We start from the raw sequence: 27,796 nt of genomic DNA on the forward strand, positions 1-27,796 counted from the left end.
GACAATGGTCTCAGTCGACAATTTAGATAAATTCCCAGTTTGATCCATATAGGAATTAACCGGTTCAAGGCTTAAAATATAGGGGAGATTGTGCAAGTTTACACTGACACATCTTACCCCATGACTCATCCATTTAGTCATGTGATCATATATGTATGGCCTATTACATCGTTACCTGTAATCTAAACGCATTGCGAAAGTGATGAGCATTTTTATTTATTTATTGTAAAACATATTTGTGACAAATAGTACATTTTCTACATTGTACACAAAATGGATTTATCCAACAAGTTTGACCAGGTCTAAAAATGTAACTTTTTAAAAGTTGTCTCATTCATGTTTATATTTTTAACGTCATATTTCTATGAGATCATGTTATATCCTTTATGCAATTTCTTCTTCTTGCCCATAAAACAGCTGCTAAATTTCAAAATCACTCCCGATCATAGTAAATACTCCAGAGACAATATATGAAAATTATTTTTATTTTGGTACAGGCATTAATTGTGTACATCTCAGCACCCCTATGGAAGAGAGGCTTCTTTAGACAGACAGTGACGTGAGGGCACCATGATTATCATCACGGAAACACAGAGGACAGTCCGATGATCCACAGCATTTGATCTGAGGAAGAGAACAACGCACCTCTCCATGTGTTCAGACTTGGATCATTTGTTCAACCTGGAAACGTCACACGTACACCACAAGTCTAAGTGAGCATCCAACGACAGCAAGGTATCAAACGGCGTGACATTTTATTGTGGTTTCGGTTTCAGTGCAGACTTGGCCATTCCTTTTTTAATTTTTTTTTTTTTTGAGAATTAAAATGAGTCAACATTCTTATAACCATGCTCCTCTATAAAGTGGCAATCATAAGCACAGTACATGCCAAAAAGCACAGCTGCCCGATACATGACTACTGAGATCAACACTCAGTCTCTATTCAAGAAAGAAAGAATGATTTAAAAAAAAGAAAAAGAAAAGAAAGGCTGGTTTAACTGGAGCAGCTGACTGTAAACCATGAGTGCATTGAGAAAAGCACCAGTCAACATCATATTCTAGGCCAAAAAGGTACAAATTAAAAGAATGCAAAGGCATTAAGGAAAACATAATTTATGGAGGCTTGTGATTGTGCTCGTTCATCAATAATCGTGTTATAATCCGTGCCAGGAGCTACTATAAAGGGCAGTGTTAGTTACCAGGCACAGAAAATATCAAGCACAACCATCAATCTAAAAATCCCATTATTTAATTCTAAACGTGTGGAACTAGCTGACACTTAATTCATCTGGCTAAGCACAAAGTAAATGTTAAGAAACTAACCGAATATAGTCAACAGAAGAAATGATGGCACCGGAAACGATTGGTCTTGAGAGAGGAATTGGAAAAGGATATCAGCACTGAGAGAAGGACACAGCCAAAACTTCTCATAACCTCATGTTAGTACTCCAACTCAAGGAATTATTTCATCCATATAGACAGACACAAAGACGTCCTGCGCATGCCGAAGTCAGGACGCGGTTCCCCGCATTTGAAAGAGAGGTCGTCGCTATCTACCGAGGGGTCGCGATGGCGTCTGTCGACTCTCAGACAAACTCGGGTAAGTACTGCACGTTCACACCTAGCAAAGTGAGGACAGAGTCTGAGCGCAGCCGTATCGGCGCCGGATGCTCCGGAAAAGTGGTCACAATTCTCCTCCACTTCCTTGCGGTTTCCGCTCACCTCCATCCCCTCCCGATTCAACCTTTAAAAACTCACTCGCACGCACACTTAAAAGCCCACCGCTTGCACACACTGGCATCAGTTTAAGTGTTTTCAATATGAAACAATTTACACACTGAAGTCAGATTCTAACAGTTAGGAGGCCCCGTCCAACCCCGGCGATCTCTCCGACGTCTGAGACGTGAAGAACGAGAGAGAGAGAGATGAGGAAAGGAAGAGAGAGAGAGGAGGATGGAGGGAACTCGCTCAATGCTCGAGAGCGGCAGTATGAAGCCTCGGGATGTCGTCGCACTCTCTGCTTAACGCACGGCAGATCTACTTCAGAACGAGGTGAAATCCATCACTGGTGTCATCTGAGGAAGAAACGGGCAGAGAGATGATGAGGAGAACGGGAGAAGCATAGAGAGGTTTTATTTGAAACGTTTTTGGTGTTATGGGAAAATGTCTCACCTTGTATTGTGCTGACAATGAAACTGCTCTCATCAAGGAAGTTATAAACCATCTGTGTGAGAGAGAGAGAGAGAGAGAGAGAGAGAGAGAGAGAGAGAGAGAGAGAGAGAGAGAGAGAGAGAGAAAGAGATAGAGAGAAAGAAAGAGAGAAAGAGAGAGAGAGAGAGAGAGAAAGAAAGAGAGAAAGAGAGAGATAGAGAGAGAGAGAAAGAAAGAAAGAGAGAGAGAGAGAGAGAGAGAGAGAGAGAGAGAGAGAGAGAGAGAGAGAGAGAGAGAGAGAGAGAGAGAGAGAGAGAGAGAGAGAGAGAGAGAGAGAGAGGATCATATCTATTAGGACATATTTGAGTTAAAGAAGGTCTTGTTCATGCTAGTCATCTGATTTGTTTTTCCAAACCTGATCTTCAGAACTGACTGATTAAACTGAACGAGTGATTAAATTACATCAGTTTGTTCAAACAATATAGTCAATATCATTATTGCTATAATCATTTCTTTTATATCAAAACATAAAACCAGTAGCTGTCAATGTTAACAGCTGACATCATTATTTTTCTTGAAAGAAATGAATACTTTTATACAGCAAGAACACATTAAATTGATCAAATGTGTCAGTAAAGGCATTTATAATGTTACAAAAAGATTACTATTTCAAATAAATGCACTTTATATTCACTAAAGAATCCTCAAAAAACGTTATCCACAAAATATGAAGCAGCAAAACTGTTTTCAACATTGATAATAATAAGAAATGTTTCTTGAGCAGCAAATCATCATATTAGAATGATTTCTGAAGGATCATGTGACACTGAAGACTGGAGAGCTTGATCACAGGAATAAATTACATCTTAAAATATATTCAAATAGAAAACAGTTATTTTAAATTGTAATAATATTTCACAATAAAGGCAGCCTTGGTGAGCAGAAGAAACTCTTTCAAAAACCATTTACAAATCTTACTGACACCAAACTTATGGATGGTAGTGCATGTATATTTTATGATATATATATATATATATATATATATATATATATATATATATATATATATATATATCACAATCATATCTCATATATATATATATATATATATAACAATCAATTTACATTTCAGTCCGTTTTAACAGTACATGATGTACAATTCATTAGACAAATCAGTCACATGATGTTTCGCGCCGACATGTCCCATTCATGGCAAATGATAACAGCATAAAAAAAAGTCCACAATGGAGTGTGTTTTATCTGTGTCATGATGCAAAACATTATTCAAATGAGCAGCAATGGATGGTCAACTTACACGCGTCACCTGATAACAGGGAGAGAGAAGAGATTGTTTCTGCTCTGTTTACCTGGTCACTGAGTAGTATGTGTATCCCTGTGGGCCCCTGTTTGTAGACTTGGTTGATGTGGACCATCGGCAGCGCCAACACATTGGAGATTTTCTTAGTTAGCTCACAAGCGGTCATCTCCTCAAGGTAAAGAGCATGGTAAACTAAACAAACACAGACACACTTTAAAACAAGACCAATCGAGAGGATTTCACAGGACAAAACCTAAATTAAAACATATTACATGTGCAGAACCAAAAGCATACTGGAAGATTTTGACCTAATTCATAAAAGACAAACAGGATTAATAATTTTAGTTAACACTTTATTTTAAGGTGTCCTTGTTATAGTGTAATTTTACATTTAAGTACGGAGTAATATTTATTAACAACATGCACTTACTATAGGGTTAAAATTAGGGTGTGTTTTAGGGTTAGTTGCATGTAATTATGCATAATTTACTGTAATTACTCTATGTAATGTGTCACAAGAACACTAAAATAAAGTGTTACAGAGTAGGGTTTGTTTGCTTATAATTATGCATATTTAACTGTTATTATTACTATAGTAAGTACATGTCCCGTGTAATGAAGACACTGTAAAATAAAGTGTTACCCAATTTTACATTAGGCTGTGATGCGATGTGTGATAAAGCAGTAGTAAAAGTATTTTTCCAACACAACAAACGTACTTTTAGACTTCGGTGACCTGATTGTTTTCTTGGTAAATGAGTGTGGGGTCTGACCCGAGAGGTTAAACTGTGCTCCGTCAGGCTGTTATTAGAAGTGGCTATAGAGAGAACCGTGTCGGGTTTGAGTTGTGGTTTCACATTTATTTATATAGTGCTTTATACAATCCATTATACGTTTTTATTACATGGCTAGATTGAATTCTAATGTAGAATGTGGTCTGTAATTTCTTGATATCAGACCGCTGTGAAGTATAACACACCGTTGCCATGAAAAACAGCGCGTTGCTATGGACGCAGGATTCTAACCGCAGAGACGGAACAGACTATTTTCTTTAGTGGAAGCAATACAATCGGTTTTAAAGGGATAGTTCACTTTGAAATTAAATTTTGGTATGTTTTAGCTTACCTCAAGGGCATCCAAGATGTAGGTGTCTTTGTTTCCGCAGTAGTTTCAATTTTGATATTTTTAGGTCAAACCGTTCTTGTCTGTCAGTCATATAATGCAGGTCTATGGTCACTGTCTCAAAGAGCATGCACAGAGTCCAAATTAAACAATTCCCCATCGTAAGTACACATTGATGGCCTAAGACACGAAACGAGCGGTTTGTGTGAGAAAATGAACAGTATTTATATAGTTTTTTAACTCTTGTACACAGCCACAACCAAGTGATCTGGTGCAGACTGGTGCATAGATATATATACACTAGAATAGATGCCGCCTTGCCTATATATATCTATGCACCAGTCTGCACCAGATCACTTGGACGTGGCTGTGTACCGCTCGTTTCGTGTCTTAGGCCTTTAATGTGTACTTACGATGGGGAATTGTTTAATTTGGACGATGGGGAATTGTTTAATTTGGACTCTGTGCATGCTCTTTGAGACAGTGACCACAGACCTGCATTATATGACTGACAGACAAGAACGGTTTGACCTAAAAATATCAAAATTGAAACTACTGCGGAAACAAAGACACCTACATCTTGGATGCCCTTGAGGTAAGCTAAAACATACCAAAATTTAATTTCAAAGTGAACTATCCCTTTAAATCAATATTTTGTGTCAAATTATTTATTTATTTGGTGGGTAGCCATGTAATAAGCGGGATAATGTAGAGCGAGGCGGTTGTTCTAGAGAATACAACCCCTTCAGGCTGATTCAAGACCCCTCCGCCTGATCAGCCTGTCGGGGTTGTATTCGCTAGAACAACCGCCTCGCTCTACATTATCCCTTACATTGTTGCTCTCTGGGTCATGTGACAGTTGTTATGGTTTTGTGTTTTAGAGGGCAGCATGAAGAAGATATTGTTTTTTTCTCTCAATGTGGCTTTTGCTGCATCTTTATCTCATAAGCTGCTGTTTAATAGTTTGGGGATGGTAAGATTTATAATGAACGTTTTTAATGCATATGCATTTATTTAATTCAAAATACAGCAAAACTGTAATATCGTAAAATAATTTTAGAATTTAAAATAACTTTACCATTTGAATGCATTTTAAAATGTAATTTATTCCTGTGATCAAAGCTGAATTTTCAGCATCATTACTCCAGTCTTCAGTGTCACATGATCCTTCAGAAATCATTCTAATATTCTGATTTGCTGCTTAAGGAACATTTCTGATTATCAATACTGAAAACAGTCATGCTGCTAAATTTTTTAGAAACTGACTTTTTTCTTTCAGGATTCTTTAATGAATAGAAAGTTCAAAAGAACAGAATTTGTTTGATATAGATTTTTTTTTTTTGTAATTTAATGCATCCTTGCTGCTTAAGTAAAAAAATAATAAATGCTAGTTGGTCTCAAGTCTGTCCAAAAATTTTCAAACAGTTTGAATACTGTAATATAATGCTCAAAATCCTTACCAAAATTCAGTGATCATTAGAATAAGGTTCATTAATATGAATGCCATTTTATGTCACCAATGTAAAAGCAAAACCCTGTGAATTTTGATTTAGTCATTCAGCTTATGGTTTTCACATCATGTGGTTTATAGTGCATCAGGAAAAAGAAGTGAACATTTCGGTTCATCAATAATAGTAGTTTGTAGAAAGCAATTCTGTGTTGCTGAATGACGCTGCACTGCATGTTTGTCGTTGCAAAACAATAGATGCTCAGTGATTGTGGTATGTTAAGTTTCCACGATTGATATTCATATACCAGGTATGGATGTGGGACTGCTGTGTTCGCCGTTTTTGCTGCGGCCACGTTTCTCCAGCAGAGGGCTCTCGCTCAGAGACGACTCCAGAGACACGTAGACTGTGAGTCTGGGACGCACTGCTCTGTACAGGGACACAAACACACAATTCTTCAGTTCACTCTTTAAGAAAACACATCAGTTATATTTAACATCACTCTTTTTTTTTTATCCTACCGTGCTTTAAGTGCATTGTAGAGTCTGATTCCATCGGCCGCACCACAGATTTGGACTAAATCCTCACGAGTTAATTTCAGTAGATCAGAACCTAAGACGGGAAAACACTAATTGGTCTCATTATTGACTACTTTTAGTTTAATGTTGTGTCTATTAGGGCTGGGTCTCGACACAGATTTCCTAGCTGATTATATTCTCATTCAGAAATTCTCTATGCCACTAAATTTAGATTCAGTCTGATTTTATATTTCTCTTCTATGGTGCATTTTACTTACGTTTGAAAGAGACTTATTTATACAGGCAGGTGTTTCAGACTGATTCTAACTGGTCACTTTTTGAACCATTCATTAAAAGAACCAGTTCATTAGTTTGTGAATCAGAATACATTGTATGTTTGTTGTTTTAATGTGCAGCTCATCAGCACAACTAAGAATTGATATCGGGATCATTCAAATGAAGAAACAGATATTTTTACCCAGCTCTAGTGTAGTTTAATTTTTGCACTAAAAACTGGTCATGTGCATGTGTAAATACCTGAGAAATGAGTGAAAATGCGAGTGTATGAGTTGAATCTGTTCTTAAGGAGCCACTTCTGTGCGTCTTGTATAGAGGACGAGGGACTCAGAGACTGCAGAAAGTTCAAAGACTGAATTATTTTCATTTAAAGGTGCAATTGCAACTTAAGGTGCAGTTAGTAAAAATATGACTTACACATATACTAACCTCCACAGACACGGGGCTACCAGCGTCCCCTTGGTGGTTAGGTGAAGATGACTCACTAAAAACAAAGGGAAACGCATTAGACAATGCATAACTGTGGTTCATGACACACTCAGAGATGCTTCATGAGCGTCACCTGTCTGGTACTGTGCTGCTAGTAGTGCTGTAGGAGTTTGTGCTGGAGGTGAAGGTCGGTGTAGCTGCTGTAATGGGGTTGACGTACGCATTATCTGGCCATGGAGAACACTGCAGTGAGAGAAGGAGAGATGTGTGAGCCGTCAAAAGTGATCCTGAATAAAAGTGTTAGTGTAGATCTCTGATCTCCGACAAAAGATTGTTCTAGTCGACTGGTGGTCGTTCATTTAAGCCATTAGTCACATTTTTATAATATTAATTTATATGTAATATTATATGTAACATTGAGCCTTTAAAATATAAATTAAGCGCTGAAGTGCACACATAAAGCTTTCTGCAGCGCACCGGTAAAAAAAGTATGAATGTGTAAAAAAAATAAAATAAAAAAAAATACAGAAAGGAGACTGACTCAGAAAACACTAGTTAAATACACTTAACATCTAGGATATAATACACAACAACCAGCTTTTTAACAGCACAAGTTTGGTAAATATGTTAAGTGTATTTGTAACATTTATGGTGCTGTTCTCAACAAACGATATGGACCAGCTGAAAATGGTGATGTGATTATTTCTGTTAGAAATCAAAAGATAAACAATTCTGTTATTATACAACATACGCTTTTGTTGATTCATATACCGGTACATAGACACGCAAGACACATAACTGTACATAGACTTATTTTATAGGATATAATAAACAACAACGCCCCGGAATATTAAACACACTACACCAGGGATCAGCAACTCCGGTCCTGGAGGGCCACTGTCCTGCAGAGTTTAGCTTCAGCCCTGATAAAAACTCACCTGCCTGTATCTATCTAGTAATCCTGAAAACACTGATTGCCTTGTTCAGGTGTGTTTAATTAGGGTTGGAGCTAAACTCTGCAGGACAGTGGCCCTCCAGGACCGGAGTTGCTGATCCCTGCACTACACGCTCGAACGCTACACAGATCAGTGTGTACATGATCGTCAGTGACGGCAAACAGACCGTGTGTACATGGCGTCTGTGTGTGTGTGTGTGTGTGTACTCAGTCCATGTGTAGTCACAGGAATACTACAGCATCACTACAGCAGAACACATTTTTCTGAATTTTTTTTAATGCTATTTAAAGTACTTTATGAAAAATAAATACTTTGATATTACCTGCAACATTTCAGTCATATATTAATAAAAAAATGTAAGCTAGGTGATTACATTTAGTACCTGTCTAGCAATGTATGCTGAAATATAATTAAGGGTGTGTTCAGATTGTGAACATATCCCTATGCCTTTAGATTCAGTATCTTTAGGTTTGGTGTTAGCAATAGCAATGTGAATGCTAAGCGGACCAGGACTAAAACTAACCTGATGCGTATTGAGTTTGCTCACAAGATTTGTTTTGCGCTTTAGCACTTTCGTTAAGGGAACATAGTAAACATCAATGCTCTCTGGTTTTCATGGTGCATTGTGGGACATTTCGGTAGTGGACGTTTAGTGCAGTGTTTCCCAACCGGGGTGCCGCGGCGAGAGCAGGGGTGCCGTGTAAAAACTCCATCAAACATTTAAAAAATGCTAAAATGTGTGTAAAAAAAAAAAAAAAAAAAAGAGTCTCTAATAACAACAAATAATGCGCACAAATTTAGAATAAAAATGCAAATCATAAGTTTTCGGCGTTGAATTGCGGAGGTTGCGCTTGCGCATGATTTTGTTCCCGTGCCTCATTCCCAGTGCGTCCACATAAAGCTGCCTATTTTTCACTGTTGCGCTTACGGTCAAATACACACGAAAACATTGTCACAACGTCTGTCTTGCCGCGTATTCACATAAACACACCGGTTATGTCCGTGCTGCTGTCAACGGTGACGCGTACGATTAATGTTTTTCAGTTTAACGCGTTAAAAATATTTAACGCAATTAAAGCAGCATCTATTTTTTTTTTCTGTCATTCTTTGGCTAGCGTTACATTATATAATCACATTCTTCTTCGTGCAAATGCTTTTAAACCATGCAAGCGAGAAAATACAAAAGAGAATGCGCTGTCTGTGATGCTGACACACACGACGCACAGAACGATGTGCGCCAGAATCGACTTCTCCTCTGCGCTTTCGCTTTGAGTATCCTCATGAGAGCAGGTTAGGTCTTAAATTAGTTAAATAAAGTCTTAAATGAACGTTAAGAGTTGTGAGAAAATGGGATCCACATGTGCAGCAGTGACATCAGAATCAAATAACCCTTCATTCATAAAAAGATGCCATTAAACAATTATTTGAAATATACTGTATGTTGTTTCTACATTAATTTGGAGATTAACTGTGAAATTATTACATAATATATATTAAAAACAAGCTATCTAGGGTGCCACACATTTTTTTAAATTTTCAAAGGGTGCCTTGACTGAAAAAAGGTTGGGAAACACTGGTTTAGTGCACTGGAAGGATTTTGCGATTGAGACGGCTCTTAAATGGCCGACTCTTTAATCAGTGCCCTGACTAGTGAACTAGGGAGCTGACTGAGACGCACCCTAGGATAACAGAATGAGCTGCCATTTAAAGTGGTTAACGTTAGGCAAGTACATGTTTCAAATGGTAGCATGGCTGAGGTCGATGAATGATAGGCGAATGTTTGCACATCACCTTTTTGTGGTCATCCTTTACCCTCTCGATATGATCCTACACTTTGGATTTCCTGCCTGACACAATTACCACATGTCCATTATGTACTGCGGTATTGGAGTTTTTGGAGTATATTATCAACTAACGTTTGGTCGACTATTAGGGGGCAGTCCCAGACCTGACACACACTGCTGAAGGAGACTGATCTACAAACAAATATGGACAAAGGAGTCTGTAATGAGTGAACTGAACACAGAAGAGGAGAGTGGGCGCTTACACTTCCTCTCTTGCTCTTGGCGATGGAATCTCCACAGTCGGCAGGAAGTGTCCGCTTGCTGGATTTCTTTAGCTCATGTTCCACAGCCTCCTCAATCACAGGCTCCAATCGAGTCTACGCACACAAGTGAACACATTAGTCAAACACATGTATATTTGAATCAAGTTAAAGGAGGACAAAGTCTTTTTTAAACTAAATACCCACTAAAAAACTTGTTTTGGCGTCCTTGCTACCGAAACAGGAAGTTTAAGAAAAACATATTAAAGGGCTCGTCCCTTCTTTTTTTTTTAACAGCTGATTAATGCGTCACAGCCATGAACCGTGATTTGCTTCTTGCTTGTTACAGCAGGAATAAGCGGTATATATTCTTTCTCTAAAAAGTTTAAATCCTATAGAAATCAATAGTATTTAACTAGTATTAGTATTTAAAGTACTTTGACATTAGGGATGTCACGATGAGGAAATTCACACACCGGTAAATAAACTGGTATTACCGATAACACCAGGGGGTGGAGTCATCGTATGTAATTTGCATGCATTAGGGAGCCGCTAATATGCGCGGTATTGAATACGAATTGGCGATCACGCGGCGGTAATGACCGCACATTTTACAAGATAAGATATTTGTCAATTACGCTCAGGATCTGTTACGCACCAAATCCTCTGTCCATCGTGCTGTCAGTCATCTCTTCTTACTCTCATCATGTGAAACCTGACTCCTGCAGCTCGTGCTGTATATGGAGCAGAGCACACGCTTTCAGTGGAGAAGTGTAGTGTCGATTGTCCAACTCAACTAAATGATTTTTATTTCTATGAAGAAAGCTAAACGGCAGTGGTGGTTGTGGTGCCGGGGTGGGCAAATAGTGTAATCATAGTGTACTCCGCGTAACACCGACTACTGCTGCAAGCCTATTGGACATGAGATGAAGACTCAGCTTATTTTAGGCCTCTGATATTAAATTCGACATAAGGTGATTCCTTCCACATGCTGGGTGTAACATGACCAGATAAATGCTATTCACTTTATCTCAGCAACCCCTCATTATCGGACTAAATTAATCACATGTGACATCTATGAATAGGCCTTTTCTACAATCAGGAGCCGAACACTTGTTTTTATGCGCAGCTGCATCCACACCAATAGGTGCCAGAGTAAAATCCAAGATCATTGTCATTTCATGGTGTACGAGCCAACAAAACGTTACTTAAATATTCTTGCCTCTGACAGAATAGTGGTATCATAAGAGGGCTGATATTTCTCTTTCTCCTGCGGAGTCCTTTTCTCCATCTTCTCTCTGTCCGTTTTTTGTTTTCTGTCTGCTCCCTTTGGCTGTTTACAGCAAGACAAGAGAACCACTTTAGTGCATCCTGAAGACTTATGTCATATTAATGATTCAAAACAAGCTTTTTAACAACATAAGCATTCGGTATAGTAAAAATAAGTGGGGTATGAATTCAAACCTGAGGTCTTTAACCAAATATACATTTCCTTGCATTTGATGCATGCTTGCATGCATGTGACGTCACCTTAAAGACTTTGATCTGGCAGCTGGCGGAGTGCAGGTGCTCAGTATATTCCCCGCTTTCATTTTGTTTAAAGGTGTCGATCTGGATCCGGAACGGAACTCCTTTCTCTCCGCCGTGTTTCCGCGGGGTGAACTCTGTACTGATGCAATGGACCTTCAATGAGAGAAGGAAGGAATGAAAGATAATTAACGTGGAGCACATGATCGCTTCCTGGAGCAGTTTGGAGATTATACTTGGCATGCGTTACACGATTTCTGCACAGATGACGTCTGCATCGCTCTTTTGAGAGTGACAGAGAATTTCTGGCCAATGAGATTGTGCGTCAGGCGTGTTCTATTCATTAACTACACCAAACAGCTGTGGGTATCTTGACAGCAAGCACTAAAATTGACCTGAAGCAATACGCACCAGTAAATGTCTAACTGCATATTTATGTGCTCATACAGGAGCGTTTTGCATTAGAAAGACAGAAGCATCATCAAGCAGACAGTGAATGCATATTCAACCAATAGCATTTAATGTCCAGAATATGATGGCAACATTACCGAATATTCCTATCAGTCTAGATATCGATGTCTGAACAGAAAACTATACGAAATGTAATTCACTAGAGGTTCTGAAAATGTTTTTTTTATTGCTGCAGTCTATTTAAAATGTTTAATTGGTCTGAATGAATTATTTGTAAAAATCAGTTTAATGAATGATTCAATGACTCACTCATAAAGACTTCTCTCGTTTCATTACTGGATGAATCAGGATTTTTTTTAAACTAATCTCTTGAATTAATGATTCAATGACACATGCATTTCTTGTCGCCACCTACTGGCGTAACGATGTGATCGATACAATACTTGACGCATCAAGGTAATTTACTCTACTTTATTCGCTACCGTAGACATCAGTGTTTATATCTGAACTATAAACTTATCCCAGTACTTCAGTGATCATTTGATAGTGATACTGTGTGGTTGAATAGACTGTTTGTGAAGCTGTTTCATATCTATACATGACAACTGCTCTCTCTGGGTCAGAACACAGATCTGAACGTTCGCTGTGATCAAAGGTTTAATAGATAAAGCCGAATTGTTGTCATATATGAATAAGATTGCATGAGTGTTTGAATCGAGATCGTGATCTGTTAACGATTAACCGTGCAGCTCTCTCACAGACCACCTTATTTTAATCATAAATTGAAAAACCCCTTTATAAAACCCTCGAGGGAACCAGTCTTCTAGGTTTTGACGTTATTCCGGCAGCACCGACAAAATCAAGTCCCTCCCTACATTTGTGTTATTCAAGAAGCCATTTGATTCGGATATGCGTCAAAATGGCGAAGAAAAGACTATCGCAACTTCCGTTTCATGCTGACTTTAACCTTTAAACCACAACATGACATGAGTGTTTGAAATCTTGCGTGTGCTTGTGTGTACCTGCACAAACACGGAGGCTCGTTTGGAAAGATCCCACAGGAACTCTGCTGCGTTCAGCTGTGACGTGTGTGTGTTCGGCTCGGTGATGCCAACTGACATGGGGATATCTGTAACAGACACATGACGCACAGTAAAAACTCCCGCTCCTGAGGCTTTATGCTGCTTTGAAACGCTTATCCTGAAACAAAACAAAAAAAGATTGAACAAAATGATGACAGCAAACTAATGTAATCACACAACAAGCTCTCACCGATGTCGAGGAGGCGGTCGCCAGGCCGATTCCATTTCCAGCCCTCCAGCTGCTGATGCTCCATGTACTGAAGCCTTCGGTCATGGAAAACCACCCTAACTAAACTCTATAATTCACCCCAAACCAAACACACACAAACACAAAACCATCAGGACAAGCAGCACTCTTAAAGAGCCATACCACACCAGTCCTTCCTGCACCGCTCAATCTACTGCACCACGGCAAAACAAATGAGACTTTTTCTGAGCTTTTAAAAATAAAGCAAGACTTGTGGTCGATTGAGTGAAGGATGATTCAAAACATTAATTTGTGGTGCGATTCATTAAAAAGAGTAATTTGTTCGTGATTCAGATTAGATGCTGTACATTTGTTTCTGTACACGGCAAGCAAAGATAACGCAAAATAAATATCGTCTATTTACTGTTCAAATGTTTGGGGTGAGTAAGATTGCGGTTTTGAAAGAAACTAATATTTTTGATATCATCAATTGCATAAATTCATGCATAAATTGTTTAAAAATTGACAGTAAAGACATTAATGTTACAACAGATTTCCATTTCAAATAAATGCTGGTCTTTAGAACTTTCAACATTGATAAGCATCAAATCATCATATTAGAATGATTTCTGACGGATCATGTGACACTGAAGACTGGAGTAATGATGCTGAAAATTCATTATGAATTACCAAATACACATTTCCTTGCATTTGATGCATGCTTGCATGCATGTGACGTCACCTTAAAGACTGATCTGGCAGCTGGCGGAGTGCAGGAAACCAAATATATCTCCATTTGAGCTTGATTTCGGTGAAACGTTAATAATACAACGACACGTGCAAGTTTCTGATCATTTATAAAGCCACAATATCAACTTTGACAACACAGTGTTTAATTATTTACAAAAATACTGTGCTTTTTCCATTTCCTGAAAAGCATACGTTTTGGACAGGTTTCCGCCCGACAGCGATTATTTATTTAACCGCAGCGCTGTAGATTCACAGGTGCAGGAGACGCCACACCACACAAAACCTCAAGCGCACTGCACTGACAAACACACATGATCTCTCACCTTCACAGTCTTGTTGAGTTCGGGCATCTCCCCTATCTTCCTGTTATCAAGCATTCGGATCTCATAAGACTGGCCTGCATGGGAGGGGAGAGTGTGTTATTGAAAACCTCCTGTGTGTGTTCTTGCAGGGATAGAGAAAGAAAACGACATGCCTTGGTTCAGGTAGGTGAGCGTCTCCTCGTGAAGCTTCACAGCCGGAGAGGTGGCGGCACACAGCACATACTGAAACGGAGGATTCTTGGTGTCAGACTCCACGGGAACGCTAACATCTTCCTGCTTAAAGATGGGCAGAGCCAACACATCACTGAGAAACAAAGACAGACACACAGAGAAACAGAAGTTATGAAACTGTGAAATATGTTGGTTAGGACCACAGACCCTCTTCAGTCAGAATGGAAATGGCTGTCATGGAAACAGGTATATAGGAGCACGCTTTCACCTATAGCGCTTTAGAAACCACACAACACATGATCGCTCGTTCACACTTCTGAACCACAAACAGAGAGCAAATGTTCTTATCAAACTACTCTATGCTTTTACAAACATGTATTAATGCACTACTGTTAAAAAGTCTGGGGTCAGTACAAATTAAAATAAACTGAATAGGCTACTTTTATTCAGCAAGGTGCATTAATGTGACAAAAATGACAGTAAAGACGTGTAACAAAATATTTATACTTAAATGCTGTTCTTTCCATTCAAAGAATAATGAAAAAAGGATCACGTTTCAACAAACATTAAGCAGCACAACGGTTTCCAACATAGACGATAATCAAATGTTTCTTGAGCGGCGAATCATCATATTAGAGTGATTTCTGAAGGATCATGTGACACTGAAAACTGTAATGTAATGATGATGATAAATTCAGCTTTGATCACTGGAATAAATTACATTTTAAAATGTATTACAATAGAAAAGAGTTATTTTAAATGGTAATAATAATAAAATTCCACAATATTGCTGTTTTTACTGTATTTTTGATTAAATAAATGCAGCCTTGGTGAGCATAAGAGAAGAAACTTCATTCAAAACCATAAAAAAATCTTAAAGACCCCAAGACTCTGTGCGTCACGAAATTAATAACAATTAAAGTGCCCTTATTATGCAATTTTAAAGGTTCCTAATTTGGTTTTGGATGTACTGGTTGTAGAGTATTAATAAATATCCTGAATGAAATGCTGAAATGACAACAAGCCAAAGTCAAAAACACTTTAATTTTCTCATAATATACATTGCACTTCACCTCATTTCTCAAAGAGTCTGAAAACGGTTTGTTCGAAGATTCAGTCTCTCTAAACCCCGCCTTTCTGAAAGCCTGCTCTGCTCTGATTGGTCAGACGGCCCAGTCTGTTGTGATGTGTACAGCGTGTGTCGGAAACGAAACGCCTACTACTACATCTGAATTTCAGCTCCGGAAGCTTCCTCAGGGCTTGACACACAGTGATATGATATCAACAGGAATGATAGCGTTGGTTTTCCGTATCAATTCCAGCACAAGTTCTCATCCTTTGGAAGAGCATTAAAGTGGATTTGCAGGAAAAACAGCGTCTTATCATGATGACAATATGAACCAAACTCTTCCAGTCTCGGCTACAACTACAGTGTTTGAGGGCGGGGCAAAGTAAACACTGTTCACGGGCAATGAAGACCATAGGCTGGCATTATGCAAATTTGTTAGTTTTGTAGGTTTGTAACACTTGATGACAACTCGTTTCGGCAGTTCAGAAACAATTATTTCTTTCAGAAGAAATTAACTTTGTCATGCACTTTGATTAAAACTTTGCAGATCTTTTACATTCACAAACAGCCAATTACACCCTGCATGAAAGGTAATGTCCAAAAAGGCATAATCAGGGTACTTAAACAATTATAATTTTATACAATATTTACTCTGCTATCAGGGGGTTAATAAATACTGCCATGACTCTGTGCTCAAATCTACTCTGGCACATGTACAGCGACAACTAAAGACGCTGAGTCAGTCGGCTTGACATGACGTGACGTCCGCAACAGTGCGGCCCGCTGGATCTGCAAGTGTTTTCTGAAACATGAGCGGCTCCACTGTAACATTCCGTTCCACAGCTGCTCATTCCACATGATCGCAAGACAGATAATCAGCATCTCACACCCTCATTCACCTCAGCACGAAAACATCACATTAGCACCCTGTCACTGCACTGACTTACACACACACTGGAAAAATCAGAAGCATATCTCCTGGATATTAAACTCACCCGACCCTGTTCAATGAAAATGCAGCAATATCTGCAAGTAACATTCCTGTGCATATTTCATAATAGTTCAATTGATAATGCTATAGTTCATTCAAAACTTATTTTGGAATTGTGCATGCAGCTTTCATGACCTCATTAAATCAGAAACTAAATGTTTCTACTTGCTTTTAAAGATGTATGTCATGCCATAGAACCATTTTAAATGAACTAACGAATGCAATAAGGTGATTTTATTGAGTAGGTTTAAACCTTTAAGTCTGTTGACAGGTTCTGCCTCAACTACCATTAACACTGTCTGGTCGACTCTAACGCCAACAGAGCACTGTGTGTGTCAACTGCAAAACTGCAGGGTGAAGAAACCTGATATGACAGGGGGAGAGAGAGCATGTGAACAGCTTCTTCCTCCAGTCTCACACTGCAGCGCTCCCACCATCACCCGACCAAGCCTCCACCACTGACCATACACTCTCGACTCGCACTGAGGGCTTCACACACTCGCAGGATAACGGAGCGCTCCAGGGAAAATGCTGATGTTGCTCTTTCCACCACAACCTCCAGAAGGCTGCCACATCCCAGACAAACTGTTCCATGGAACCTGACCTCAGGCGCATGTGTATTCCTATCACATTTTTTTCAAACTCCTCATGGCCAACTGGGAATAGCGAGAGACTCTAGTGATTTGGGAACAGCTACAGATTAAAAACGTGCTCCAAAATGATCATTAATACCCCGTGAAACTGACGTATGCCACTTCCAAAACTGTGGATGCCGAAGCACCATTATCATGGAAAAAACAATGCATTATTTTTTAGCATTATTTGATGTGTTGGACACCTTGATATTCTGATATGAAATCTGTATTATTAAAAAAAATAAAAAATAATAATTGTCACAGTAAAAGTGAACCATGTGATTTCTAAGCAAAAAAAACACTCCGCCCAAGTAGCAGTGCTTCGCCTTCTGAGAATATAGTTCCCAGTATGTATACGGTTAGAAGATGGCTGTGTCTCATGTGACCTTGTTATTTGTACACGCTCTGACTATACAAATCACAACATGTAAATATGAAAATGTTGGCGTTATTTTGCACTTATTGGGAGCAGTATGCTAACTGGAGCCATTTACCTCCAGTCTTTGTGCTAAGCTAGGCTAGCGGTGGGTGCGTCAGACAGAGTTACGGCACGCACGGAGATGAGAAGGGTGTGTATGGACTTTTCTAACTCTGGGGGATACGCTAAAGTCCCAAAAAGTTGGCGTGTTCCTTTAACAGAGGAAAGAAAGATCTACAATCCCATGAAGCACTGCAAATGACAAAACTGAATGGATAAATAATAATAATTATAATAATTCATATATACATACACACACACACACACACATACATATATATATATATATATATATATATATATATATATGTGAACAGTACATTTAATTTTTTATTTTCCAACAAATTATTGATACATATTACATAATTTGCAGAACTTCATTGGAGTGTTGTTTTGGCATGATTTGATTGGTGGCAATCTCTTTGCAGAATCATAGGTAATGTTGTTAAAGGGGGGGTGAAATGCTATTTCATGCATACTGAGTTTTTTACACTGGTAAAGAGTTGGATTCCCATGCTAAACATGGACAAAGTTTCAAAAACTAAGTTGTACGTTTGAAGGAGTATTTTTGTTCCAAAAATACTCCTTCCGGTTTGTCACAAGTTTCGGAAAGTTTTTTTCGAGTATGGCTCTGTCTTACGTAAGATAGGGCGGAATTTCCTTATATGGGTCCTAAGGGCACTTCTCCAGTAAGATAGCGGCCGCGCGCGCACTCGTAGACCAGAGCAAGAGAGTGAAAGCAGTTCGCCATCAAAGCGCCCTGCCCGGCTTTTGGGAAGTCAATGTCACCAAAGAAGTGTGTTTTTGGTTGCCAGGGCAAGACAACCCTGCACAGATTCCCAAAGAACCCAGCGTTAAGGAACCCGTGGATGGAGTTTGTTTTCCTGAGCATAAACGGAGTTGTGTAAGACTGTTGTTCCCTGCATTTCGACGATGATTGTTTTATAAACAAAGCCCATATCGACGGATTTGCAGATCGTCTAATGCTTAAGGATCGAGCAGTCACAATGATAAAGGTTCGCGGTCGTGCGTTGGAACCGGACGGTGAGTAAAACTGTTTGTTGAACAAATGTCTCTGTGTGTTGTCACTAGCTTGGCGCGTTAGCACAGCTAAGCTTCGCCCACACGGCCCGCCCCCAGCCGCTCGGTTTTTTCCGGAAAGACTCGGTACAGCCTATCTTTCTGTTAAAAATTTAATAAAACAAAAGACTTTTTGGAGATATGAAGGATGCAATATTACTCTATAGGTACTCAAGATTAACAGGAGATTGAGTGAAAATGAGCATTTCACCCCCCCTTTAAACAATTATTTTAAAAAGTTGAAATAATGCAGCCTGATGGCTTCAACAAAAGCATGGTCTATAACATTGATTAACAGCCTCGTATCTCACAGTAGGTCTGTCTTAAACGTTTCATAAGCTACTGTTTAAAATTAATTCCACTTTGGAGAATTTATTGGATTTTTACGCGCCAGAGAAACATCACTGTCTAAGAGTAATTAGCTGATGGATTTACTTACTGTAGAGTTAACGAAAGTTATCATGAGCATCGTAGTGTTTGAAGCGGATATCAGAACATATGTCAGCAGACCAGGAAGATTTTAAGATGAGGGGTTCATTCATAAATCCGTAAGATTTTACATTCAAGGGGCGGAGATCAGGAATTTTCTTAAAGCTACACTGTAGGATTTTCTCCCATCTAACGGTGAAATTGTTCATGACTACCAACTGAATATTACTTTAGCCCCTCCCATTCTGAGGGCGTTTTAACTCCTACGGCGGCCGTATTATTTCAAATCTGCCGGCAGTCGCGAGTAATCTCCCCCTCGCATTCGTCACGGTGCCACTGAGTGTAAAACCGCGAAAGGCGAAGCTTGAATTTCCAGGTATGTCCCTCTTTATCTAATGTATTTTCAAGATGGATGCACAACATGGCTGCCGCCATTCGAGCGACTCGCTCGTGTGTATTCTAAATGGCAGATTATACACTTACGAGAATACTTAATTAGTTGGTTGAAGTGATTACACAGTAATGAGAATGTATAATTTTGAAAGAACAAAGTGTTTTTTTGCTAAAAATCAACTTAAAATATTACACAGTGTAGCAGCTTTAAGTTATTTATGGTTCGTTTACACAACACAGTTTTCAAATTAAAACTGAAAACTTTTAATGCGTTTTGGCCGTTCATTTACACTACAGCAGAATTTTGGGCGGCCTGAAACCGCAAACTTCTGAAAACAGGTTTTGCAAGCTTTTGAAAACAATACCGCTACTGTCTCTGTGTAAACTACAAAAACGGGAATTTGTGAAAACGGAGACGGCATGTGCATATGTTCAATCTATTGCAGCATAGTTTTTTCTTTACAAAGTGACAGCGCCAACTACTGGCCTGGCATGAATAATGTATAATGATGAATAATTGTTTCTGCAGAACCATGAACAGGGATAATTTTCACAACATTGTCGGCTGAATGAGAACAAAGCAAAGGAAAAACTATTCGGTTTTTAGTACATTGTTCTTGTGTAAACGTGTCCTTAGAATAGCAGCTTTACTTATTATTTAGCGACTACAAACTGAACATTATCACTATAATGATTTTCTTCAAACAGGTTTCCTCAACCACCATGCGCCATTGGCCAGTCAAACAATTAGCCCCACCCCCAAACTCATGCCATTGGTTAGGCCAGTGTTGTTGCCTTGTGCTGGTACTGAGCAATGATATTTACATTTTAATGCTTGCTTAGTTGTGTTTGCATATGCAACTGGGATATGAATAATTGATTCAAAGGAAAATTACACACTTCTCTTTTTATTTCCTCATGTTAAAGTCACATAGCAAAAACGCTGACAGAGACAGACTATCTCGAGGATATGACCTTCATCCTAAATATTGTATCAACTGTTTTAGAGTATCCATAGCAGTTCAATGACGTAATCATTAACCATTTGCTTCTATGCAGTATCATATGACGTAACGGAGTTCAACGGTCGCCTCAATTTCTTTAACCAGTGAACGTGCGATTCACTAAACGTTTTAACGCTCTTTAAACAACACAAGTGAACGAATTAACTTTAAACAATTTACACATTTTAGCGGTTAATTTCATATCTCAGAACAGAGCTCAAAGAACACCCTGTTCCAGGAAGTAACACTTACTTCAACCGCGCTTGTTGTCGTTTCAGCACAACCACGTTATGGCTACTCGGAGGATATTTATTAATACTCTACAACCAGTTTGAAACAAAAATCACGTCTAGTTAGCTCTCAAGATGGTCAGACAGCATTCAGATGCAACTCGTTGTCTATTGTTTTGAGCTAGCTATAGCTACTCTCATATATATAACGTTATATAGGCATATTAATACACCAGATGACAAAAACAATCTCGCGAATTGCCAATTGATGAATAAGGGTATGAACTCTGCAACCTCTGAACACAAACCGGTTGGAATCCCGAGGTTTGCTACATAAACACTGAGGACAAGACAGCTAGCCAACTAGCTCGCCGTCATATGTGCATCGACCCCCGGGCTTAAGGACTCTTGGAAAGCTGCTGATCGGTTTGATGATGCTCTAACCTCATGCTGTACGCGCCAGCTCCGAGCTCCTGGCCGATGCCAGACAAACTGGCATCGAAGTCGTGCACAAGCCCCGACTCGATGGTCGCATCGTCCATCTTCAGCACCCACGCCATGGCGCCCAGATCCTTCTCCTCCGACTCTAACCGGAGCGCCGCCAGCTTCACCTCGTACACACAGCACCTGCGCGGGGCTCGCGTTTCCGCAGAGTCGGCTAGTCCCACTAGAGTCGGTTAGGTGGCCACCCGCGGAAGGCTAGCTGTTGAAAGCAGGGCAAACGGCTCTAGCCCTGACTGCCGTGTACCTCGCCATTGCTTCAGTTTCACAGTAACAGAGGCGAGAAATAACAGTCTCGGGATGAGCTGAGGCGTCGCGAATCGACTGATCCGTATGATCCGTTTCCAGCTCCCGTATGTTATCCCGTTTGCATCAACACATCATATCTGTATGCGATCTTCCATTATATAAAGCAGGGTGGGAGGACGCTGTTGACTGTCACCGCATTCACACGCAATGTCCGTTGGGCTGGCAAAGCTCGCGCGCGCTCACCTAACGTTAATCCTAAACGCAGCACTGTGTTTTTACACTCGCTGTCCTCCGAAAGCGCTCCCGTAATTTCATCCTGCTGCTGCTGACCCCGAGGTTTGATCTTTTCGGAAGAGGCCAAAGATCACGACACATCGACACGGCCCTCCGTCTGCCACCATTCAAACGCGAGATCGCTTGATTCGCTTCAGCCGCAGCAGGGATCCGGGTCAGGAATCTGACAGCCAATCACAGTCCTCTGCGAGACGCGCTCAGCCAATCGGCTTCCGACTGTCTGTCGTCGTCGTCTCCCTGGCTAGAGCTCCGATACAGCTTCCAAACAAAATATAACCTTTCACTTGCAGTGCATAAATTAAACGACACGTCACCTGGTGGAAGAAATGCAAACCTGTAGCATATTAGATGAGTTGTATTTATTAAATTCTTTTTTATTATTATTATAGGATCTATCTTTTTTGATCAATGAGTAATTAACACATTTAAGTTCAAAAATGGGGTCCATATCAGCATGGCTGTAAAATTACAAAAAAACATAGATATAGACAGATAGCTTTTTGCTGTCTATAGATAAAAAATATATATATATATATATATATTTATTATAATTATATATTTTTGCGTTATATATTCAGCTCCAAACAGGGGCCAGTTGCATAAACATAACAGTTGCATAAAGCATAAACATAACCATTATGTTAAGACTGTCTTAAAGGGATAGTTCACCCAAAAATGAAAATTCTATCAAGTTTTTCCAAACCTGTATGAATTTCCTCTGCTGAACACAAAATATATTATGAAGAATGTCAGTAACCACCAAAGAATGTTGTGGGGCACCACTGACTTCCAGTGTTTTTTTTCTTCTTCATACTATGGAAGTCATGTATACAGTAAACTGTCTAGTTACCAACATTCTTCAAAATATCTTCTTGTGTTCAGCAAAAGAAAGAAACTCATACAGGTTAGGGTGAGTAAATGACGGCATACTCATTTTTGGGTGAACTATCTTTTTAAGAACTAGTACGACCAATTAGCAATTAGCTACGGTTAATCAGTCTGTCTTTTCGGTATCAAATTAGACTAATATACATTTTTATGTATGTTACTGACTTAAAATCATGGTTCAACATGACTAACTTGTAAGACTAGCTGATGGCTGATGGTGCTTTTGTGGTCGTGGTCTGAACAGGAAGGCACACAGGCCTATAAACCTATATAAATGTGTATATATATATATATATATATATATATATATATATATATATATATATATATATATATAGAGAGAGAGAGAGAGAGAGAGAGAGAGAGAGAGAGAGAGAGAGAGAGAGAGAGAGAGAGAGAGAGAGAGAGAGAGAGAGAGAGAGAGAGAGAGAGAGAGAGAGAGAGAGAGAGAGAGAGAGAGAGAGAGAGAGAGAGAGAGAGAGAGAGAGAGAGAGAGAGCAATATAACACTTTATATGATAAATGAATTGTATATTATTTGAAATTTAACCAAGAAAATAAATTCAAATAGAAAACGGTTTGTAAATTGTAATATTTCACAATTGTATTGTTTTTACTGTATTTTTATCAAATAAAAACAGCATGTGTGAGCATGACTTCTTTAAAAAAAAAGAAATAATAATAATAATAATAATACCAACCAATGAAAAAAAGAAGAAAAAAAATCAAATTTCTTTAAAAAGCCCATTCAATCAAGTTGACATTTTGATTTATTTTTGATTTACAAAGAAAGTAAAATGTTCGGATTGGTTTCATTATGGACAAAAAGTGGAAATATTCTTCAAAATATCTTATGTTCAACAGAAGAAAGAAAATCATAAAGGTGAGAAAATGGTGACAGTTTGCATTTTTAACCCTTTAATGCATAACTCGCATTTTACCTTCATACATTTGTTGTATTTCGTTTCAAGCGACAGAGAAATAAAAAGATAAAAATGAGACAATTAGTTCATTACTGTACATTTTCTTTATTTTAATTTCATCGTTAGCACAGGTCTAGAAATGCAGCGGGAAGAAAGAGAACTTCCTCACGGGGGAGAAAGACCGACACTACAGGAAAGAAGTGACGAGACAGTTGCGGGATTAAGATGCGTAAATACATTTCTACAAATTTCCCATCAGAGAAGAATGACACTATGCTACTTAAAAGAATCCACACACCCTCAGGACGTCACAAGATCTTCTTGAATATTCCTTTGTTAAGGTATATATAGATACATATCGCCTATGTGGTGTGGCCTCGCCGCGATGAGAATCTCAGGTGTGTGTGGCGACTGATGCGGGGCCTGTTGTAGGCAACCAGATAAAAAGGTTCAGTTTAATTCATGACATGCATATAGCCAAGCAAAGTATGCCTTCTAATAGAGCAAGCTGGACCAACCGCTCATTGTTATGAACTGATATGACCATTAATAATCAATAGTGAGCAATTAGGAACGTTAATGACACGTCGCTCAGACCAAGAAGTTGTGAACTTCATCTTAAAAATCTGAGTTTCTCAAAAGCTCTTTGATAAAAAGAAATGATCTCCACGTTGCACAAAATGACACCCACGACTCTCTCTGCTGGGTTTCCGCCCTCCTCCAACGTTTTGCTTCTGACACACACACTCTCGTAGACACAATCTTCTCATTGACAAGGTGACAAAACTACATCAGACCACCACCCGGTCTCTCAGACACGAACACGGAGCGATGGTGATCCTAGTTGGGAAGAAGCGTTTCAATCCGACTGGAAGGTGATGTGGGGCCGGAGGAGGGTGTCCAGCAGTGTAGGTGGCATGCGGCTTTGCGTATCTGTATGCAAGCGGGTGTAGGTGTTTGTTTGTGTATGCATGTGAGTTAAAAAGCCAGCTAGGGTCCCCTGCACTAAGAGAGTGCTGTAGTTCTGAATAGTGACGGCACGGCTACAGGCCCTGCCCTCCCAAATCTGAAGACTGGTCACTTCCACTGGAGCCGCTCTGCGCTCGCTTTATGTACAAATTCAACAGTTTCAGCTGCGAAGAGAGAAAATGTGCATGTTATAGATTACGCTATAAAGACAGAGTGATAGTGAGAGTAAGGAGGGGAAAGAAAACAGACATTTAATAAGAGGAAAGTGCTCACCTTGCTGCCGGACAGCTGGCTGAGGTGAGGTTTCAGATCCTCTCCGATGACAGCATAGACGGCCACAAGGCAAAATACACACGCCTTTCGTACACTGCTCTCAGAGTTATCATAACCCTGCGAATGAGAGAAAATTACAATCAAAACATGCAGGGACCAACTTTAAAATGCCATTATAAAAATTCTCCTACAACAGGTTTACAAGCATCAAAACCAAAAACACTTTAATTTTCTCATTATTTACATTGCAGCATCAGCTCTTTTCTCTCAGTGTCTGAAATGGTTCAATCAAGAATTCGGTCTCACTAAACCCCTTCATTCTGAAAGCCTGCTCTGCTCTGATTGGTCCGATGGCTCAGTCTGTTGTGATTGGTCGACTGCTTACAGTGTGTGCCAGAAATGCTCATTACTGCATGCTTTCACTCTGGATGTTTAGTTCGAAACGGGGCACGGATTGCATGAAAAATTGCTAACGTGAAAGCTGTCGTGCAGACCCGGGTGCGCACAGAAGTGCCGTTTACTCTTCTGCGCATAATAGCACCAAATAAAAATAAAAAAAACACTATATATTGAGTTCTGTCATGTGGCGTGCACATTTGTGATTCAAGATGAACGCAAGTGCACCAGGGAATTAACACCGGTTCACACCAGGAGAGATAACTATATTACAATCCATGCCAGTGTACAATAAAGTTCTGTTTCTTCTGATTGGCTGCCAATGCTTTATCATCCATCAAATGGTATCTGCAAGGATTTCCAGTCAGGATTTAGATCGTATCATAGTAGGCTACCGAGACTGCTCTAATTAGAGTTACAAATGATTTGCTCTTATCATCCAACCGTGGTTGTATCTCTCGATTAGTGTTACTGGATCTTTGATACTATCGACCACAACATTCTTTTGAATAGACTTGAAAATTATTTTGGCATTAGTGGAATTGCATTGGCATGGTTCAAATCATACTTATCTGACTATTACCAATTTGTAGCAGTAAATGAAGAGGTGTCATATCAATCACATGTTCAGTATGGAGTACCACAAGGCTCAGTACTAGGACCGTTGTTTTTCACCCTGTACGTGCTACCCTTGGTTGGGAGATATCATTAGGAAGCATGGCATTAGCTTTCACTGTTACGCTGATGATACTCAGCCCTATACTCTAGAATCTAGAAAGTTTTTGTCGTCTTTGTTGTCAGTTGGGAACCTGGGTGTGCTCTTCGCTACCAATCTTTCATTTGACAGTCACGTGTCTAGTATCTGTAAAACCGCATTCTTCCATCTTAAAACTACATCTAAATTATGACATATGCTCTCAATGAAAAATGCGAAACAGTTCATGTGTTCATGACCTCAAGGCTAAATTATTGTAATGCTCTACTGGGTGGTTGCCCTGCACGCTTAATAAACAAACTCCAGCAGGTCCAAAATGCCGCAGCTCGAGTTCCTACCAGAACCAGGAAGTATGACCATATTAGCCCGGTTCTGTCAGCACTGCATTGGCTCCCTATTAAACATTGTATACATTATAAAATCTAGCTAACTACCTACAAAGCACTAAATGGTTTATCTCCTCCGTACTTGAGCGAGCTCTTAACGCATTACAGTCCTTCAGGTCTATTGCGATCTCAAAATTCTGGCCAGTTGATAATACTTAGAATATCAATATCAACTGCAGTCAGTAGATCCTTTTCCTATTTAGCACCCAAAGTCTGGAATAGTCTTCCTAGCCTTGTTCGGGAAGTTTAAATCTATACTGAAAACACAGATCTGAAATCAGTTAAATTATTGTTAGGCTGCATAAATTAGGTCAACCGGAACCGGTAACACTTCCTATAACACCCGATGTACTTGTTACATCGTAAGAAGAATGGCATCTACACTAACATCAGTCTGTCTGTCTCATCCTTAACCCGAGGTTACCGTAGTCATCCGGATCCGGTCCGTATCCAGATCCGATGGTGGACCTTCACCTAGACACGACCAAAACGCAGCCCTGAAAGTCAGCAGAGACCGTGTCAACTAGACAATCCCTGTGAAGGCCTCGACGACACGACAGCCATCGGCACAGATCCTCAGCATAGATCACAAGAACCAGACAGGTCCTCCGCACAGACCTTATGGCCAGCTTTGGCTCCATACCGGCGTGATGAATCGATCTTCAAGCAAAAGGAACTGGATGAATATATGAATTCTAGCGATCCCGATCTGAATTTTGACTAGTGAAGCAGCCTGGATCATGACACCGTGTTTGTTCGTTCGTTGGCCAGAGGAAAACCTGCCCCCCCCCCGACTGAGCCTGGTTTCTACCAAGGTTTTTTCTCCATTCTGTCACCTGATGGAGTTTGGGTTCTTGCCACTGTCGCCTGTGGCTTGCTTAGTTGGGGACACTTAATATTCAACAATATTATTGATCTGACTGTACTGACACTGTTGTATGAGAACTGAGCTAGATTTTTTTTTTGCTTTATAGAAGAAATTAATTTAATAATTGCTGATCTTTACAACGGAACTGAATCAACACTGAACTGACTTCAGCTGAACAACAGCCAAATTTCCTGTTATCACTGTAAAGCTGCTTTAAACCAATATTTATTGTACAAAGCACTATATAAATAAAGGTGACTTGACCAGCTGGGGAAAAAATCCTTCTGAAATT

At 39.5% G+C, this 27,796-nt stretch overlaps 2 protein-coding genes across 41 annotated transcripts in view; both read right to left on the reverse strand.

The window, feature by feature from the left end:
* Positions 1-1,022: 1,022 nt before the first annotated feature.
* Positions 1,023-22,243, reverse strand: ubp1 (upstream binding protein 1). Of its 4 annotated transcripts, none has more exons than XM_079879131.1 (16): positions 21,488-22,243; positions 14,716-14,867; positions 14,564-14,637; positions 13,494-13,599; positions 13,244-13,350; positions 11,814-11,966; positions 11,506-11,616; positions 10,287-10,400; positions 7,417-7,526; positions 7,284-7,338; positions 7,095-7,206; positions 6,561-6,651; positions 6,347-6,468; positions 3,519-3,661; positions 2,173-2,224; positions 1,023-2,075 (listed from the first exon to the last, which is right to left on the reverse strand). In XM_079879131.1, exons 1-16 carry the CDS (start codon positions 21,601-21,603, stop codon positions 2,038-2,040), a joined length of 1,656 nt encoding a protein of 551 aa, XP_079735257.1. In that variant the 5' UTR covers positions 21,604-22,243; the 3' UTR covers positions 1,023-2,037. The 4 variants fall into 4 exon arrangements, with proteins under 4 accessions (XP_079735257.1, XP_079735258.1, XP_079735260.1 ...); XM_079879132.1 differs by having other exon boundaries at positions 7,095-7,188; positions 21,488-22,242; XM_079879134.1 differs by having other exon boundaries at positions 7,095-7,188; positions 14,716-14,836; positions 21,488-22,239.
* A 1,491-nt stretch (positions 22,244-23,734) lies between these two features.
* Positions 23,735-27,796, reverse strand: part of clasp2 (cytoplasmic linker associated protein 2) — a 54,543-nt gene continuing 50,481 nt past the window's right edge. For 33 of the 37 annotated variants that reach the window (XM_079879091.1, XM_079879087.1, XM_079879085.1 and 30 more), the window contains 2 exons: positions 25,140-25,256; positions 23,735-25,030 (listed from right to left, as the gene is read on the reverse strand). In XM_079879091.1, the coding sequence (XP_079735217.1) occupies positions 24,941-25,030; positions 25,140-25,256 (207 nt within the window). In that variant the 3' untranslated portion in view covers positions 23,735-24,940. The remainder of the gene's footprint in view (positions 25,031-25,139; positions 25,257-27,796) is intronic. The other 4 variants (XM_079879103.1, XM_079879102.1, XM_079879105.1 and 1 more) reach the window with 1 other exon arrangement.

This window comes from Squalius cephalus (genome assembly GCF_949319135.1).
Source record: "Squalius cephalus genome assembly, chromosome: 8".
NCBI classification, from domain to species: Eukaryota; Metazoa; Chordata; class Actinopteri; order Cypriniformes; family Leuciscidae; genus Squalius; species Squalius cephalus.

What these genes read in the sequence shown, in the direction of transcription:
- ubp1 (XM_079879131.1), bottom strand. Translation starts at nt 21,603, where the DNA reads ATGGCGTGGGTGCTGAAGATGGACGATGCGACCATCGAGTCGGGGCTT. An exon ending in AACTCAACAAGACTGTGAAG is followed by an intron (nt 13,600 to 14,563) that starts GTGAGAGATCAT and finishes GGTGAATTATAG; the next exon opens with AGTTTAGTTAGGGTGGTTTT. An exon ending in CCAAGAGCAAGAGAGGAAGT is followed by an intron (nt 7,527 to 10,286) that starts GTAAGCGCCCAC and finishes CTCTCACTGCAG; the next exon opens with TGTTCTCCATGGCCAGATAA.